Source organism: Balaenoptera borealis (assembly GCF_965194805.1).
Source record: "Balaenoptera borealis genome assembly, chromosome: 3".
NCBI classification, from domain to species: Eukaryota; Metazoa; Chordata; class Mammalia; order Artiodactyla; family Balaenopteridae; genus Balaenoptera; species Balaenoptera borealis.
In genome coordinates this window covers 147,627,568-147,645,067 of record NC_138866.1, presented here as the reverse complement: position 1 = coordinate 147,645,067, position 17,500 = coordinate 147,627,568, and the positions used below count along the sequence as shown (strand labels likewise).

Genomic DNA, 17,500 nt, shown 5'->3' with positions numbered 1-17,500 from the left:
CCACTCCCCAGCCCAGGGCCCTCGCCTGCCACAGGTCTCCCTTGGGACAGGAAGCCCCTGCCTGGGGGTGGAGGAGCCGTGCCAGTTCCACCAGGATCTGTGCCTGAGAAGCAGGCCTCTCCTCGGGATATTTACTTGGAAATTTTATTCAAATGGAGGCTGGCGCCTGAGCTCTCCTTGGGGAATCCAGTGGGGTGGGGAAGGCCTGGACTAGGCTTCCCCCTTCCTCTTCTGGGGCTGCCCTGGCCTGCTGCTCGGACTGCCCGCCCGCCCCCAGGCTCTGGACCCCCAGACTCCCCGGCCCAACGCAATCCTGCAGCCCGGCCCTGTGCCAGGCGCCCACCGCCGCCCCCTTGGGCCGTTCCCCGTGTTCCCGGGCGCTGTCTGGGCCCTGGGGAGTGCCGGGCGCAGGCTGCTCTCTTCTGGGCCATTCTTTCCCAGCCCCCTCCTCCCTTCCGTTTCCGTGGCCGTGTGGCCGGCTGAGGCAGCGGCCTGCACTGGGCAGGGGGGCGGGCAGGCGTCGGGGGCTCCCGCCCGCCCCTTCCCCTCAGCCGGCCCGCCCCGGGGCCGGGGCCAACTGAAACCGCAGGAGGAGGAAACGCGGAATCAGGAACTGGCCCCGGGTGGTGCGGGCCTGAGTCTGAGTCGGTCCTCGGCGGCCCCAGGATCAGCTGCCCACGCGGGTAACTCCTGCCCCAAGGCCCAGGAGGCAGCAGCGGCGGGCACGGGGAGCGGGGTCAGCAGGCAGTGGGCAGGGGCCCGGCAGGCGATCAGAGAGCGCGACACGGGACCAGGTAGGGCAGGGGCCGCAGAAGGGCAGAGTCCCGGGCGGCGGCTGCCTGGGGCACCGGCAGGGGCAGCCTTGTGCACACCTTGCCCCTGCAGCGGGTGCTGGGTGGAAGGGCCCAGGGAGGGAGGCTCCGGGAAGTTTCTGTTCCAGGGCTGGGAAGGAGACCCCTGGCACCAGGCCTCGACCTGGGACACAGGAAGCAATGAGGGCTTTCCCAGCCCAGGCCGTGTTCTGTACCCATGGCTGCATTTCAGCGGGACAGGCCCCCACCTCCTGCCTGCCTGCGGCTCCTCCTGGCCCGGCAGCCCCTAGCTTCCCTGTCCTGCCCGCCCGTCTCCAGCTTCTGCCTTGCCCCCAGTGGTGGCCTCTCCTCTCTTGGTCCCCAGGACCACACTATGGGCTTCTCTTCGGAGCTGTGCAGTCCCCAGGGCCACGGGGCAGTGCAGCAGATGCAGGAGGCCGAGCTTCGGCTGCTGGAGGGCATGAGGAAGTGGATGGCCCAGCGGGTCAAGAGTGACAGAGAATACGCTGGGCTGCTGCACCACATGTCACTGCAGGACAGCGGGGGCCAGAGCCGGGGCATCAGCCCCCAGAGCCCCATCAGTCAGGTGGGATTCTACAGGGCCCTAGGCCTCCTCACCGCCCTTCCCGCCCTCGACCAACAAAGCCCTGTGGGTGCTGGGTAGATCTGCCTGCCCCTTCCTTTCCCGGAGCCCACTGGGGAGGGTTGGAGATTGGGCAGGCCCAGGCATGGGAGCCACTGTCCCCAACTCCCTGCCTTGCCCGCCCCATGCTGTAGTCCTGGGCAGAGATCACCAGCCAGACGGAGGGCCTGAGCCGGTTGCTGAGGCAGCACGCAGAAGATCTGAACTCAGGGCCGCTGAGCAAGCTGAGCCTGTTGATCCGGGAGCGGCAGCAGCTGCGCAAGACCTACAACGAGCAGTGGCAGCAGCTCCAGCAGGAGCTCACCAAGGTAGGTGGGTGGGTGGCACCGGGGCTTCACCTGGTCATTTCTGCCTACATTTTGAGCTGAAAAGGGCTGGTTTTGCAAGGAACCCCTGGACTCACTGAAGAAGTGTAAGTATCTGACCACAGGCCCACCCCCCAGCTTCCTTCCTTCACCCCCCTTCCTGCCTTAGCTTGGGCCGGGCTGCAGCAGCGCCTCTCCACGCCTTTTCTGTCACCCTACTGTGTGCCTGAGCAGAGTGCTGGGAATACAAGGATGAGTGATCCAGCCATTGCCTGGGAGGAGCGCAGGACCTGTGACCCACCTCCTGCACTGCACCAGCGGGCCCTCGGGTCCGAGAGACAGTGACAGGAATGAGGGCTACTCTGCCCGCCCTTGGCCCAGGCTGGCTCCTCCCAGGGACCCAGAGACTCCACAAGGCATCAGCGTGGCCCCCTGACTCGGAGGTTAAGGACTGGGGCTGTGAAGTGGGTCTGCCTGCACTTGAATCCTGCCCAGCTCCTCTGACTAGAGGCTGTTTGATTGGAGCTATTTACGCGGATGCTTTAGCCTTCTTATTCAGTGTGCTGGGCAGCCGCCTGCACCACACCCCTTCTACCAGTGCAAACCCAGCCTTGCTGCAGACCCACAGCGGCCCCTGGTGGCCAGTCTTCACCCGCTCCTCTCTTCCCAGACGATCATCTAATTCAGGGGTCAGCCTGCTTTTGCAGGCAGTTTTACTGGAACACAGCCTTGCCCATATGTTTTCATATTATCTGTGGCTACTAAAGAGCTACAGTGGCAGAGCCCAGCAAGTTCAACAGAGACTGCATGGCCTACAAGCCTAAAATGTTTACCACTTGGCCCTTAAGAAAAGGGCTGATCTAGTCTGTGCATTTAGCTCTGTTACAGATGGGGAAGCTGAGGTTCAGAGGAGAGGAGTGGAGTTTGCCCTAAGTACCCCAGTGCAGAAACAGGCAACTGGGATGAGAACTCCAGTCTTGACCACCAGGAACATAATTGTGGGACCCAGTGCAAAATGAAAACGCGGGGCCCCTTGTCAAAAAATTATTAAGAATTTCAAGATGGCATCAACAGAGTGTTAAACCAAGCACAATGCCTGCCTCTGGACCTTAGTTGCCACCAGATACCACTCTAGGCCAAGGAAGGACAGTTTTCGCCTGCCCAGTCCGGCTCTCTGCTGCCCCTGGGGGCCTGTCCTTAGCCCGACTCCTCTGACCTTAACCTCAGCAGCAATGGCTAAGTCCCAGAGGTCTCCAGGCCCTTGCTGAAGGATGAACTTGGATGTGCTGCCCACCTGGACTGCAGAACCTGTCCAGGGCTTCACCTCGGGCAGGAATCCTCTGGGGACCTGCTGTCCCACACTGGTCTCTCCTCTCTCTCCAGACCCACAGCCAGGACATTGAGAAGCTGAAGAGCCAGTACCGAGCCCTGGCACGGGACAGCGCCCAGGCCCGACGCAAGTACCAGGAGGCCAGCAAAGGTCCGGGGCTTCCCTCGCTGGCAGGATGGGAATCCCAAGCCAGCCCAGACCTGTCCACAGGTACCTGGGGAGGGAGGTGCTACCCAGGCCTCTGTGCTGTCACCCACGCCTCCTTCCCCCGACCTGGCAGACAAAGACCGTGACAAGGCCAAGGACAAGTACGTGCGCAGCTTGTGGAAGCTGTTCGCTCACCACAACCGCTATGTGCTGGGCGTGCGGGCCGCGCAGCTACACCACCAGCACCACCACCGGCTCATGCTGCCCGGCCTGCTCCAGTCCCTGCAGGACCTGCACCAGGAGATGGCGTGCATCTTGTAAGCCCACACCCCCCGACCCCCGTCACAGCCCTGAAGCCCAGAGGCAGGGTCCAGAAAACGCAGTCCTGTAAAAGTGACAGGCGTGTAGTCACGTGAGAACACGCCCTGGGCCAGTCAGTTTACATCCAAATTACATTATTCTGGGCCCCTTATTGCAGGGTTTTATTACGTTTATTGAACAGCAATCTAGGCTCTGCTGTGTGATACAGCAGAGAACGTAGACAAAAATATCTGTCCTCTAGGATCATTCGTTTGTGGAGAAAGAAAAGGAAATCAATAAGTAAAGTAGAAAGCATGTTAGAGGTGATAGGTGCTATGGAGAAAAATAAAAAAAGAAAAGAGGATAGGGAGGCAGGGGGACAGGGCAGGAGGTTACTGGTTTATTTATTTATTTATTTATTTATTTTTAAGGCATATGTTCTTTTTTTGCCATTTTTATTTATTTGGTTGCGCCATGTCTTAGTTGCGGCAGGTGGGCTCCTTAGTTGCGGCTCGCCAGCTCCTTAGTTGTGGCACGCAAACTCTTAGTTGCAACATGCATGAGAGATCTAGTTCCCTCACCAGGGATCGGACCCGAGGCCCCTGCATTGGGAGCGTGGAGTCTTAACCACTGCACCACCAGGGAAGTCCCAGGTTTGCTGTTTTAAATGGAGTGGTCTGGGAAAGCCTCAAAAGTGCAGAAGTGAGCCAGGGGGATTTTGAGGAAGGGCCATTCCAGAAAGAGGAATCACAGGCGCACAGGCCACAAGGTGGGAGAGTGCCTGAAATCAAGGAATAGCAAGGAAGCCAGTGCAGCCTTTGCAGAGTGAGGGAAGGGCAGAGTCAGACACAGGGCTGGAGGAGTCCAGGGATGATAGAGGGTCCCGCAGGCCATTGTGAGGACTTTGGCTCTGGGTGGACCAGAAGAGCAGCATGATCTGAGCCGTCTTAGTGAGGTCAGTTCGACTGCTGTGTTGAGAACAGACTTCAGGGGGCAAGACAGGACCAGGGAGACCAGGCAGGAGGCTACTGCAGTGATCCAGACCACAGACCATGCCACTGGACCTGGGCAGTAGCAATGGAGGGGAGAAGTGGTCAGGTCTTGGACGTACTTTGAAGGTGGAGCCGGTGGGAATTCCTCATGCACTGGAAGTGGGGTGTGGATAGAGCAGTCAAGGATGACTCCAAGGATTTGGCCCGGAGCTCCTGGGTGGTGGAGGCTACATGGAGAATGCTATGGGAGAAGCAGGTTCAGGAGATAAGAATAGGAGTTCATTTTTCATTTTTTTTTTTAATATTTATTTATTTATTTTTGGCTGTGTCGGGTCTTAAGTTGTGGCACGCGGGATCTTTCGTCGTGGCGTGCAGCCTTCTCTCTAGTTGCAGCGTGCGGGTTCCAGAGTGCGTGGGCTCTATAGTTGCAGCACATGGGATCTTAGTTCCCCAACCAGGGATCGAACCCGTGTCCCCTGAATTGGAAGGTGGATTCTTAACCACTGCGCCACCAGGGAAGTCCCAGCAGTTCATTTTTCAACTGGTAGATGTCCAACAGGACATTTAGAGTAGGTAGATAGTTACATGAGACTGGAGCTCTGGGAGGTATAAATGCGGGGTCAGCAGCACATCGATGGCTTACGCGTGTATCAGAGCCCCGGAGCCCCAGCTGTGGGGCTATGCCCAGGGCAGGCACATTTGTAGCTCACATTTACTGAGCACTTCCTCAAACCACACACTCTGCACATAGGCTGTCATTGGGGCCTTATTACAAACTCCCGGGAGACACTAAGTAACTTGCCTGTGGTCATTTGACTGGTAAATGATGGGTGGGGAGGATCAACCCCAGGGTGGGTCCAAATCCAGTGCCACAGGCCCCAAGCTTCCTAGCCTTGTCCAGCCTGAGGCTCCCCCTGACCCGGGGTCCCGTCTGGGGGCAGGAAGGAGATCCTGCAGGAATACCTGGAGATTAGCAGCCTGGTGCAGGACGAGGTGGTGGCCATTCACCGGGAGATGGCTGCAGCGGTTGCCCACATCCAGCCCGAGGCCGAGTACCAAGGCTTCCTGCAACAGTATGGGTAAGCCCCTCCTTGCAGCAGCTGGGTGCCAGGGCTGCTGGCCTGTGCACTGACGGGCACTGTCCCCCGCAGGTCCACACCTGACGTCCCACCCTGTGTCACCTTTGATGAGTCGCTGCTTGAGGAGGCTGAACTGCTGGAGCCCGGGGAGCTGCAGCTGAACGAGCTGACTGTGGAAAGCGTGCAGCACACGTGTGTGGTGGCTCGGCTCGGGGTCGGGGGTGGACGCCGTCCACACAGAGCTGTGGCCAGCCCGCAGGCTTGCTTGGCCCCACAGGGATGCATCTGAGGGGCGTGGCTCTAACACTGCCCTTCCTCTGGGCACAGGCTGACCTCAGTGACAGAAGAACTGGCTGTGGCCACTGAGACAGTGCTCAGCCGGCAGGAGGTGGTCACTCAGCTGCAGCACGAGCTCTGGACTGAGGAGCAGACCACCCACCCCCGGGAGCGGTGAGTGGGGCCCGCCTACAGCAGCCTCCTGGCCCTCCCTTCCCTCCTTCCGGCCTGCCTGCCCCACTGCTGGCCGCCAGCTGCAGGCTGAGCCCCTCTCTCCCCCCACCCAACCATCCGCCCCTGCCCACAGGGTGCAGCTGCTGGGCAAGAAGCAGGTGCTGCAGGAGGCACTGCAGGGGCTGCAGGTAGCGCTGTGCAGCCAGGCCAAGCTGCAGGCCCAGCAGGAGCTGCTGCAGGCCAAGCTGGAGCAGCTGGGCCCCGGTGAGCCCCTGCCCGTGCTGCTCCTGCAGGACGACCGCCACTCCACCTCGTCCTCGGTGAGCCGCCCACCCGCAGCCTGCACCGCCAGCCCTGCCCGCCCACCCGGGGCCGCGCTCCTCATTTTCGCCCTCCCCCTCCCCAAGCCTGGCCACCCGCTGACGTCTGTCCCTGGCCTCAGGAGCAGGAGCGAGAAGGGGGAAGGACACCCACCCTGGAGATCCTTAAGAGCCACATCTCAGGAATCTTCCGCCCCAAGTTCTCGGTGAGTGGAGCCCAGCCTGGACCCGCACCTCTGCCCTTCTCTTAAGGGGTGGGCCAGGCCAGCGGTCTCAGGGACGTCCCCCTAAGCCCCTCCTACCACGGTGCTTTGGGTTTAGTCACGGGGTTGCCCTAGAGAGGAGGCTCTTCCCAGGCTACTTTTACTGGGGAGCCCCTCTCTTCCCTGGGATTCCGTGCCACCCCTGTACCCTCTTCCTCTCCACCACCCACGTGTGTGGAAGGGACCTGCAGCCTCGTCATCCCACGGCTCTCTCTGCTCCAGGAGTGGTTGGGGGCTGTGGCCTGGAGGAAAAGGCAAAAGCTTTGTTTGGGATCACCCAGCCTGGGTGAGTTTATTGCTGGCTCCAAGGGTTGCAGATGGCTCTTTGTGGCACTAGCGTGGTTTGTGAGGACGAGGAGTATATGAGAGAGAGACGGACACCCCCCAACTGGCCGGCCTAGTGGCCTCCCTGATGGGCTGGCTGAGTGACCCCTCCTTGCTCCTCCCCTGTCCCTGTCTAGCTCCCCCCACCGCTGCAGCTCGTTCCAGAGGTGCAGAAGCCCCTGCATGAGCAGCTGTGGTACCACGGAGCCATCCCACGGGCAGAGGTGGCTGAGCTGCTGACACACTCCGGGGACTTCCTGGTCCGGGAGAGCCAGGGCAAGCAGGAGTACGTGCTGTCTGTGCTGTGGGATGGGCAGCCCCGACACTTCATCATCCAGTATGCTGACGTGAGTGGGGCCTGAACCCCAGCCTTTCTCTTCCCTTCCCCTCCCTCCCCTCCCTCCCCTCCTTTCCCCTTCACCAGGGAGCGTAGAAAGGAGCTGCTATGTCTTAGATGTCTCCCTGGCAGAGCTGAAAGGGGCCCCAGGGACCACCCAGTCCCTGCAACCAAACAGAGGTGTGCGTCCTCCCATAGGACGGGGGAGCAGGCTTGTCGTGCAGCATCAGGTCTCTGCCTCTCGTCCCAGGCAGGCCCTTTCTCCCTGCCGTTCTTTCTTTCTCTCCTCTCCCAGGGCTCAGGTCCCCTCAGCAATGGAGGCTGTTGACCCCAGTTCCCCCTACCCCGCAGAACCTGTACCGACTGGAAGGAGATGGCTTTCCCAGCATCCCCTTGCTCATAGACCACCTGTTGCGCTCCCAGCAGCCCCTCACCAAGAAGAGCGGTATCATCCTGAACAGGGCTGTGCCCAAGGTGAGTCTGTGGCAGGATTGGGGCCCACACAGAATCAGAGCAGGAAAAGGGCTTTCCAGGTCCCATACACTCCCCAGGGGGCCGGCCTCCCTCTAGGTTTGGAATGTCAAGGTCAATCCCATTCCCTGGGCCACACACCCCCAGCTGGTGCTCACCCATTTAGTGCCCCTGCCTGGTCCCTGAGTCATCTAAGTGTGATCCTGTGTCCAACCCCCATTTTGCAGACCAACGAACCAAGGTGCCAAGAAATGAAAGACACAGCGTTGGGAGGGGGTATTCAGTCCTTGATAGGGCTCAGCACTCCCTCACTTCACTGACTTCTGACGCACCCCTCCCCCCCACTCCTCCCTTCCCCAGGACAAGTGGGCACTAAGCCACGAGGACCTGGTGTTGGGTGAGCAGATTGGGCGGGTGAGTTGAGTGCGCTCTGCCAGGCTCCTGGCCGCCTGCTTTTCCCCTCCCCCAGTATCACTTCTTTCCATCCCAAAGGCCGAGTCACACCAGGGCCCCACCCTCAGAGGACTCTCAGCCTCCCTGCCTCAGTCTGAGTTCCAACTTGGACCCCTGACTCCCTGCCCAGCCACCGCCATACGCTGTCCTGCAGGAAACCGGGGGGAAAGCACCTGCCCTGGAAGCTCCCCAGAGATGGCTCTGCCACCAGCACCCACCCCACCCCACTCACACGCACACACTTCCCCCCCAACCCCTGCCTCCTCAGGGAAGAGAGACACGCTCTGTTCACATGAGCCATCAAATACCTGCTTAGGGGGCTTCCCTGGCGGTCCAGTGGTTAAGACTGCGCCTCCAATGCGACGGTGAGGTGGGGCGCAGGTTTGATCCCTGGTCAGGGAACTAGGATCCCACATACTGCGTGGTGTGGCCTAAAAATAAAAATTAAAAAAAAGAAAGAAAGAAAGAAAAATAAAATAAAATACCTACTCAGGAAAGAAGTCACTTTCCTAAAAACCAGAACGCTTTACCAACCCCAGCAAAAGTGATTGTTGGACTTCCATGTCACTTCTCAGTGAACATGGTAAATCAGAGGTGACTCGCCCTGCCTGTCCCACGTGTACGCTTCGTCCCCCGACCAGAGAGCCGGGATGAGCAGGTCTGAGCATGGGGGCACTGAGGCAAGGGCCGGTGGGGACAAGGTGGGCCCCGAGTGCAGGAGAGGACCACAGTCCAGGGAAGACAGATAGGAGCCCCAGACCGTTTCAGGGGAACTTTGGCGAAGTATTCAGCGGACGCCTGAGAGCAGACAACACCCTGGTGGCCGTGAAATCTTGCCGCGAGACGCTCCCACCTGACCTCAAGGCCAAGTTTCTGCAGGAAGCGAGGTGAGTGATGAAATACCCACCCCTGGAGGTTCCACATACAAGGGCTCCTCTGCGCACGGCAGGGTGCTTGACTTCGGAAGTGCTTGACTTCGTTTCATCCTCACAGCCCCGCCCCCCCGTAGTGTGGAAGGGTTGAGGCTCTGGGACCCACCCAAAGTCACACTTCCAGGTCTGCTGCCCTGCTCTCACCCTGCCTCAGGCTCCCTGGGCTCCCGGGGCCGACGAGGTGAATGTGTAAGACCCCCTGCCCGGCCAAGGTGGGAGCCTGAGCAGCCCTGCGCCCCCGCCCCCAGGATCCTGAAGCAGTACAGCCACCCCAACATCGTGCGTCTCATCGGCGTCTGCACCCAGAAGCAGCCCATCTACATCGTCATGGAGCTCGTGCAGGGTGAGCAGAGTGAGCTGACCTCCAGGGCTGGGGTGCGCCGCTGGGCTAGGTCTCCCCGCCGCCTCCGACCCCCGGAAGGCTCATCGAGCTCCCCGTCCCCACCGTCCACTCCCAGGGGGCGACTTCCTGACCTTCCTCCGGACAGAGGGAGCCCGCCTGAGGGTGAAGACTCTGCTGCAGATGGTAGGGGATGCGGCTGCGGGCATGGAGTATCTGGAGAGCAAGTGCTGCATCCACCGGTGAGGGGGTGGGCGCGGCAGGCAGTCCTGACACCCGCCCCCCCGCCCCCGCACCAGATGCAGGCACTGCTGCCCCTCACCAGCAGGCACCAGCTCCGGGGGTGGAGTTTGCCTCTCTGACGGACCAGGCATCCCAGGAACAGGGGCAGCTTCGGCTCGTGGCTGTGTCTAGGGAGCCCGGGCCGGGCAGGTGGCAGGTGCTGTGTGGATATTGGCTAAATGAGCCCCTGTCCTGCTTTTGCCCAGGGACCTGGCCGCTCGGAACTGCCTAGTGACAGAGAAGAATGTCCTGAAGATCAGTGACTTTGGGATGTCCCGGGAGGAAGCCGACGGGATCTATGCAGCCTCGGGGGGTCTCAGACAAGTTCCCGTGAAGTGGACCGCACCGGAGGCCCTGAACTACGGTACCTGGGCCTGATCCGCTCTGGCTGCAGGGCCCGAGGCTGGGCATGGGTCCCGCCACCTGCCCTTCTCTGGCCAATGGGTGTGGCCCACTCACGCCGCCTCACCTCCTCATAGGCCGCTACTCCTCTGAGAGCGACGTGTGGAGCTTTGGCATCTTGCTCTGGGAGACCTTCAGCCTGGGGGCCTCTCCCTACCCCAACCTCAGCAATCAGCAGACTCGGGAGTTTGTGGAAAAGGGTAAGGGAACCCTGCGGTGTGACAGTGGCCTCAGAGCCAAGCCCTCTTCCCACCGCTCCAGCTGGACTCCTCCAGGCCTCCTAACGCCCTATCCTTCCCACTGAGGCAGAGTAAGAATAATCCTAGAGCTACCATCCAGTGAAACCCTGCTGTGTGTCAGGCCATCGTTTATTTCATTTACTCTTCATAACATGTGAGGTCGGGATTAATAGGTCCCTTTTACAGAAGGAAACACTGAGGTTTGCAGGGATCACACAACTAGCACATGGTGGCTTGAGATTAGAATCTCTGTGTTTTTGTTGAAGAAAAGGGGCTCCTTAAGAACACTGTACCTTAAGCAGCTCCCATTGCTCATGGCATGGCCCAGGGGCTGCCAGGGCCCCTCAGACCCCCTCCTCATGCCTGGTGTGCTGTGCCTGTCCTCACAGGGGGCCGCCTGCCCTGCCCCGAGCTGTGCCCCGACGCTGTGTTCAGACTCATGGAGCAGTGCTGGGCCTCTGAGCCCGGGCAGCGACCCAGCTTCAGCACCATCTACCAGGAGCTGCAGAGCATCCGAAAGCGGCATCGGTGAGACTGGGGCCCCACTTCTCAAGCCAGTGGCCTCTGCAGGCAAGATTATACCTCCTCACCAGCTCCAGGTCACGCCGCTGGACAGCTCTTCATCGTCCTGGACTCCAGCCAGCGGTATCTATGCTGCCGGCAGGGATGCAGCTCTGTGTCTGTTGTGCATCCCTGTTCCTGCCAGGGATTCCTCTTCCAGGCAGAAATAATAAAAACCATTTGTGCCCATCAAGTGCTCTTGGCATGTGCACTCCTCTGGAGGGCAGGTCTTAGAAGGAATAGAGGCCCTGTACCGTGGCCGTGGGGAAGGAGGAGGACGGGCAGTGTTCACAGGGCAGAACTGACATGGTTTGGTAGCTGTTGGATGTGCGACTTGGGGAAGAGGGAGAGAGATCAGGATGATATACAGGCTTCTTGACCAGATGGTGGTGTTATTTCTGAATTAGGATCCCAGGCAGAGGAGCAGAGCTGCAGGAAGTACGGTGAGTCTGGAGATGTTGCATTTCAGGGGCCTGTGGGGATGTAAGTGTGACATATAAGTCTGGAGGCTCAGATGGAAGTAAAGGCTGGCAACTGAGGTTTGAAAGTCATTAGCTTATAAATGTCAGAGACACTATGTCTGTGTACCACAGTCACATGAGAAACAGGAAGAGGAGAGTGTCAGGGGAAGTTAGAGTTCCACTCCAAGGGGACTGGAGTAGCTGAAGAGAAAGAAAACTATTCCCATCTCTCAAGACAAGTTTACTGAGCAATGGGTAGCAGAGCGGGGAGCCCTCGTCTCCTCCCTTAAATTCACCTGAAACCTACAAAGTTATGTGAAACTTTTCTAGCAGCAACGGTGAAGGTCAAGAAGACAAAGAGGGACTTCCCTGGAGGTCCAGTGGTTAAGACTCCGTGCTTCCACTGCAGGGGGTGCGGGTTCGATCCCTGGTCAGGGAACTAAGGTCCTGTATGCTGCATGGTGCGGCCAAAAAAAAAAGAAGAAGAAGACAAAGAAGTATGAATAGACTGAAAAACAGAAACCTGGAAAGATTTATAGCGCCAAAGAGCAAAGCAGTAAGAACTTTGAGATAAAATGGCCATGAAGTAGTTGATATCTATTTTCAAAGAGATAAAAGACAATACTTGTTTCAACAAGAGGAAGTCAAGTTAGAGTGTGACTAAGTAAAAACACTAACAATTCAAATTGTATCTCCATTAGAAGTGGTAAAAAGCAGAACTGAAGAACTTCTGCTTCTGGGTAGGATGTGGTAGGTCTCCGCAGGTCCCCACGCCCATTGCAACAACTAGGAGGAAATGTAAGATGAAAATAATAATTTTTAAAGACAATGGCGAGGGGTGTTAAGAAAGAAAGACCATATGAATTAAAATTTCAAGGAGGAGAAAGCCCCTTCAAGGTGAACTGATGATGGGCAGTTGTTTTCTTCCCTGAGACATTTGCTGAGATGGGACATCTCTGATGATCAGAATTGTCCCAAACAGAAAGGCTGTACTGGGGAAAAAAAGAAATGGAGTTTCTGGTGCTTACAGGGACAGTGCTATGGATTGGTACCTGGAGGAACCCAAAATGCAAAGCCAGTTTTCCCCCATGGAACATTTGCTGAGTTCTGGAGCAGTATGGGCAACTAGGAAGGGGCTGGGCTGGAAAGGCAGGTGTTTAGAGGGAGGAGGCCTGAAACAAACAATAATTGGTCTCCCCCTCAAGATATTGGCCAGACTTTGTTTGTTTGTTGTTGGTTTTTTTTAATATTTATTTATTTGTTTATTTTGGCTGCATTGGGTCTTAGCCGCAGCACGCGGGCTCTTCGTCGCGGAGTGCAGGCTTCTTTCCAGTTGTGGCACGTAGGTTCTAGAGTGTTCAGGCTTAGTTGCCCCACGGCATGTGGGATCTTAGTTCCCCCACCAGGGATCAAACCCGCCTCCCCTGCATTGGAAGGCAGATTCTTAACCACTGGATCACCAGGGAAGTCCCATTGGCCAGATTTTGAACCTGTGTGGGTTGGGAGGTTAAAGAGCTAACCTCAAAATCTCATTAAAGCAGCACTTGAAGGGCTGGAAGAGACAGAGACTGGCCAGGCTTTCCTAAATCTCAGAGGACAGGGGCGATCCAGGGGAGGATGGAGTTTTATCAGAACTATAACTGCCCCAACTCAGCTCAATGCTTGATTATATCAAGGTAACTGGCTACTCTGGGAACCCTCAGGGAGAAATTGGGGAAGAGAATAACATCATATTTTACCTTTCTTTTATACCCAATATGCAACATACACTCAAATATTATAAAACATGCAAAAAGGGAGAAAAATGGGGCCAATACACAAGAGAAAAATAAACTGTAGAAGCAGACCCACAAATGATAACTATGCTTGGGACTTCCCTGGTGGTCCAGTGGGTAAGACTCCACGCTCCCAATGCAGGGGGCCTGGGTTCAACCCTAGTTAGGGAACTAGATCCCACATGCATGCTGCAACTAAAAGTTCGCATGCTGCAACTAAGAAGTCTGCATGCTGCAACTAAAGATCCCACGTGCCGCAACTAAGACCCAGCACAGCCAAAATAAGTAAACTAAATAAATAAATAAATACTTAAAAAATAATAAATTAAATTAAATTAAATTAAAATAACTATGCTTAATATGTTAAACGGAGACAAAGGTGGACAAAATAGGTGCAAATATAGAGAATTTCAACAGGGTTGGAATCTATTTTAAAAGAATCAAAGGAGCAGGTAGAACTGAAAAATGCCATCTCTGAAATTACAAACTCTAAAAATTCATAGAGCTAAAGGATAAAGTCACAATCATAGAGACTAAACACACAGTCTCAGGATTAGTTCCCTAACCAGAAGACAGAACTAGTGAACTTGAAGATAGATTGAGTCTAAACTAAAATAGAGAGAGAGAAAAAAAGAAATGGAAAGAACAGAGTCTAAGAAACATGTGGGACTCCAAAATATGAGTAATTGAAGTTCCAGAAGGAAAAAGGGATGTTTGGACCAGAATAAACTGGAGATGACCCAAATGCCTATATAAGAATAAGAAAGAATAAGCCATAAGTACATGTACAAACCCTGATGAATCTCAAAGACAGGTTGACAAAGAAATGCTATGTGAAAAAGTGCATACTTATGATTCCATTTCATGAAGTTCAAGAACAGGCAAAACTAAGCTATAGAAAAATGAAAATAGTAGTTATGTCTGAGGGGTTCCGACAGGAAGCAGTATGAGCGTGTAGGGGAACAGCTCCGCTGTGGCATCCTTACAACCTTGCATGTCTCTACGTTGGCCATGTAGGCAAAGCTTGAGTAGGGTGACTTGAGTCTTTTTTTTTTTTTTTTTTTAAAGGGAACTTTTTATTTTATTTATTTATGTTTGGCTGCATTTGGTCTTCGTTGCTGCGTGTGGGCCCTCTCCAGTTGCCGCGAGCAGGGGCCACTCCCCGTTGCGGTGCGCGGGCCTCTCACTGCAGCGGCCTCTCTTGTTGCAGAGCACAGGCTCTAGGCGTGCAGGCTTCAGTAGTTGTGTCATGCGGGCTCAGTAGTTGTGGCACGCAGGCTCAGTAGTTGTGGCTCGCAGGCTCTAGAGCGCAGACTCAGTAGTTGTGGCGCATGGGCCCAGCTGCTCTGCGGCATGTGGGATCCTCCCGGACCAGGGCTGGAACCTGCTTCCCCTGCATTGGCAGGCAGACTCCCAACCACTGCGGCACCAGGGAAGCCGTGACTTGAGTCTTGACAGAATACACCACTATTATTCCTGGAGCAAGGGGACATAGCAACCTAGAGAGGAGACTCCCTGTATTATGGGAGACCATTTTTCATCCATCTTTCTAGTTTCAGTTGAGTGCAGGGCTTTCCATCAGGCCCCCTCCTGTCGTAGAGTAAGGCCAGATGCCATACAACTGCTTGGCCGGAGTTTGGAGTTGGCTCCTTAGCCACAGAGTGACCTATCACCATGCCTCCTGTCACCTGTCCCTCCAGTTCAGTGTCATCCTGCGGCACTAGGGAGGGATGTGAGAAGCTGACAATATGCTGGTCTTGCTTTTGCTGTCAGTGTGAGTAATGAGCTGTCTGGATCCTTGCGACTTGTTGTTTCCTTACCAGCTGAGTCTCTGGAAGTGTGACAGACCCACCCAGTGGCTGCAGTAGTAGATGCTTGTGGCCCTGTTAGCCACCATGCTGCGCCTAGGGACTGCTTGACCACTTGACCACTTTGGTACTTAATGTGAGGCTGATAAGGTCACAACCCTTTTTTTGCAGAAGAGACAGTGCTCTTAATGTGGGCTGTCAAGTCAAGTATGGGCTAGAACTCTGGTGGACTTAGCGTACACTAAGTGTCCACTTACTGCTGAGTTGTTTGGTGACATCAGAGACAAGTGGTCTATGACGATTGTTCCTGATCCCCAATGAGCTCCACTGGTGTTTAGCGTTGGAAATCAAAGAGGGTCTTGCAGAGTTAAAGAAGGCATATGCTGGTTATTACTCACCCTCCTACTGTGACTACAGATAGAACACTATCTGGTGAGTAAGGGCAGTCTGCCACTCAGAAATGGGCTGAGATCCACTCTTACAATGAGTAAGAAAGGAGGGAAATTAGAGACAGACTTGGGCAAAAGTCCAATGAAACGATAGAAGCATGGCTTATCCGACTAGCAAAGGCGAGTGCTATGCAAATTCTGATGTAAGATGACAAGGAATGGAAGCCATTTGGGTGTTAACAACTGACCCCATGCTCCAAGCCACTTTGGCCACAACCATTCTGGTCAGTGAAGTGGATATGGAGGAGGAAAATATACGGACAAATCAGGGCTTGTTGTAGTGGGTCTTTACAGCTATAATGAAACCGTGACCTGTCCAAGATAAATTCCTGTCATCTGATAAGCACCCTTGGACAATAATGGGAGAGTCTATCACTTCCTTTTAGTCCCCTGGATGGAATCCCCCTCATGGATTCAGCATGGCTGAAAACTCACTCTTACTAGATTTGGAAATAGCTCTCAAATTGGACAACAGATTGAGGTAGTTTGGGGGTGGGACCTTTTAATTTTTTTTTTTTTTTTTGGTCGCACCATGTGGCATGCGGGATCTTAGTTCCCCTACCAGGGATTGAACCCACGCCCCATGCAGTGGAAGTGCAGAGTCCTAACCACTGGGCTGCCAGGGAAGTCCCCGGGTAAGACTTTTTTTTTTTTTTTTTTTAATTTTTTTAATTTATTTATGGCTGTGTTGGGTCTTCTTTTCTGTGCGAGGGCTTTCTCTAGTTGCGGCAAGTGGGGGCCACTCTTCATTGCGGTGCGCGGGCCTCTCACTATCGCAGCCTCTCTTGTTGCGGAGCACAGGCTCCAGACGCGCAGGCTCAGTAGTTGTGGCTCACGGGCCTAGTTGCTCCGCGGCATGTGGGATCTTCCCAGACCAGGGCTCGAACCCGTGTCCCGCGCATTGGCAGGCAGACTCTCAACCACTGCGCCACCAGGGAAGCCCAAGACTTTTTAAGCTAATACACACCCAAGTGGTTGTAAATAACATTGTTGAATGTATTGTGGGAATAGATGTTTGAAGTATGTTTAAGACTTCTTTTGATTGTAAGGGATGTTCCCAATGGAGAAGTGTCACGATTAGGATAGTGGTAATTAGGACAGGGACAACTGGTCACCTCTCCTGACCTAGCCAAGTGGTTACCAAGAAGCAGAGGGCTATGGATGGGGAAGTGGGGGGGACCACAGTCTTGATCAAGGAACTAGTGGATTTACAGGTGCTCAAGGAAATGAGATCTTTTTTTTTAATAAAGGAAATGTAATATTTAAATTAATTAATTTATTTTTGGCTGCCTTGGGTCTTCGTTGCTGCACGCGGGCTTTCTCTAGTTGTGGCGAGCAGGGGTACTCTTCGTTGCGGTACACGGGCTTCTCATTGGGTGGCTTCTCTTATTGCAGAGCACAGGCTCTAGGCAGGCGGACTTCAGTAGTTGTGGCACTCGGGCTCAGTAGTTGCGACTCGCGGGCTCTAGAGCACAGGCTCAGTAGTTGTGGCGCATGGGCTTAGTTGCTCTACAGCATGTGGGATCCTCCCGGAGCAGGGCTCAAACCCGTGTTCCCTGCATTGGCAGGTGGATTCTTAACCACTGCGCCACCAGGGAAGCCCCACAAGCCCACTTCTCATCCGTCTTCCTAGTTTCAGTTAAGTGTAGTCCTTTCCACCTTGCCCCACCCTCCTCCCCCCACTTAAGAGTGTAGCTGCAGGTCATAAAATTGTCTGACTGCAGTTGAGTTGGCTTCTCAGCCACAGACAGACCTACCATCGTGGTGCCTGTCATCTGGTCCCTCTGGTTCAGTGCTGTCCTGTGACTAGGGAAAGCCGACACCATGTTGGTCTTGCTTTTGCTGTCTGTGTGAGTAATAGCTGTCTGGACCCATTGGGGCTTGTCATCCTCTTACTGGCTGGGTCTCATGGAAGTGTGGTAGGCACATCTGGCAGCTGCACAGTGATTTGTGCAAAAGGATTTGTGGCCTTGTTAGCTACCAGGCTGCACTTAGGGAATACTTGACCTCTTGATAGAGGGGAAC

General features: G+C 55.4%; 1 protein-coding gene across 4 annotated transcripts; it reads left to right on the top strand.

The window, feature by feature from the left end:
- Positions 1-525: 525 nt before the first annotated feature.
- Positions 526-13,722, top strand: FES (FES proto-oncogene, tyrosine kinase). Of its 4 annotated transcripts, none has more exons than XM_082388321.1 (19): positions 527-794; positions 1,177-1,398; positions 1,590-1,763; positions 3,144-3,240; positions 3,371-3,554; positions 5,471-5,608; positions 5,681-5,800; positions 5,936-6,058; positions 6,192-6,378; positions 6,501-6,584; positions 7,103-7,312; positions 7,654-7,776; positions 8,134-8,187; positions 8,995-9,113; positions 9,407-9,501; positions 9,617-9,740; positions 9,987-10,144; positions 10,260-10,382; positions 10,811-13,722. In XM_082388321.1, exons 2-19 carry the CDS (start codon positions 1,186-1,188, stop codon positions 10,951-10,953), a joined length of 2,469 nt encoding a protein of 822 aa, XP_082244447.1. In that variant the 5' UTR covers positions 527-794; positions 1,177-1,185; the 3' UTR covers positions 10,954-13,722. The 4 variants fall into 4 exon arrangements, with proteins under 4 accessions (XP_082244449.1, XP_082244447.1, XP_082244450.1 ...); XM_082388322.1 differs by having other exon boundaries at positions 528-683; XM_082388323.1 differs by lacking the exon at positions 8,134-8,187 and having other exon boundaries at positions 526-794.
- Positions 13,723-17,500: the final 3,778 nt, after the last annotated feature.

Bases quoted from the DNA above. Each gene is read 5' to 3' on its own strand.
- FES (XM_082388321.1), top strand. From the start codon at position 1,186: ATGGGCTTCTCTTCGGAGCTGTGCAGTCCCCAGGGCCACGGGGCAGTG. The intron at 1,764-3,143 runs GTAGGTGGGTGG...CTCTCTCTCCAG, and splicing joins TCCAGCAGGAGCTCACCAAG to ACCCACAGCCAGGACATTGA. The intron at 10,145-10,259 runs GTACCTGGGCCT...ACCTCCTCATAG, and splicing joins ACCGGAGGCCCTGAACTACG to GCCGCTACTCCTCTGAGAGC.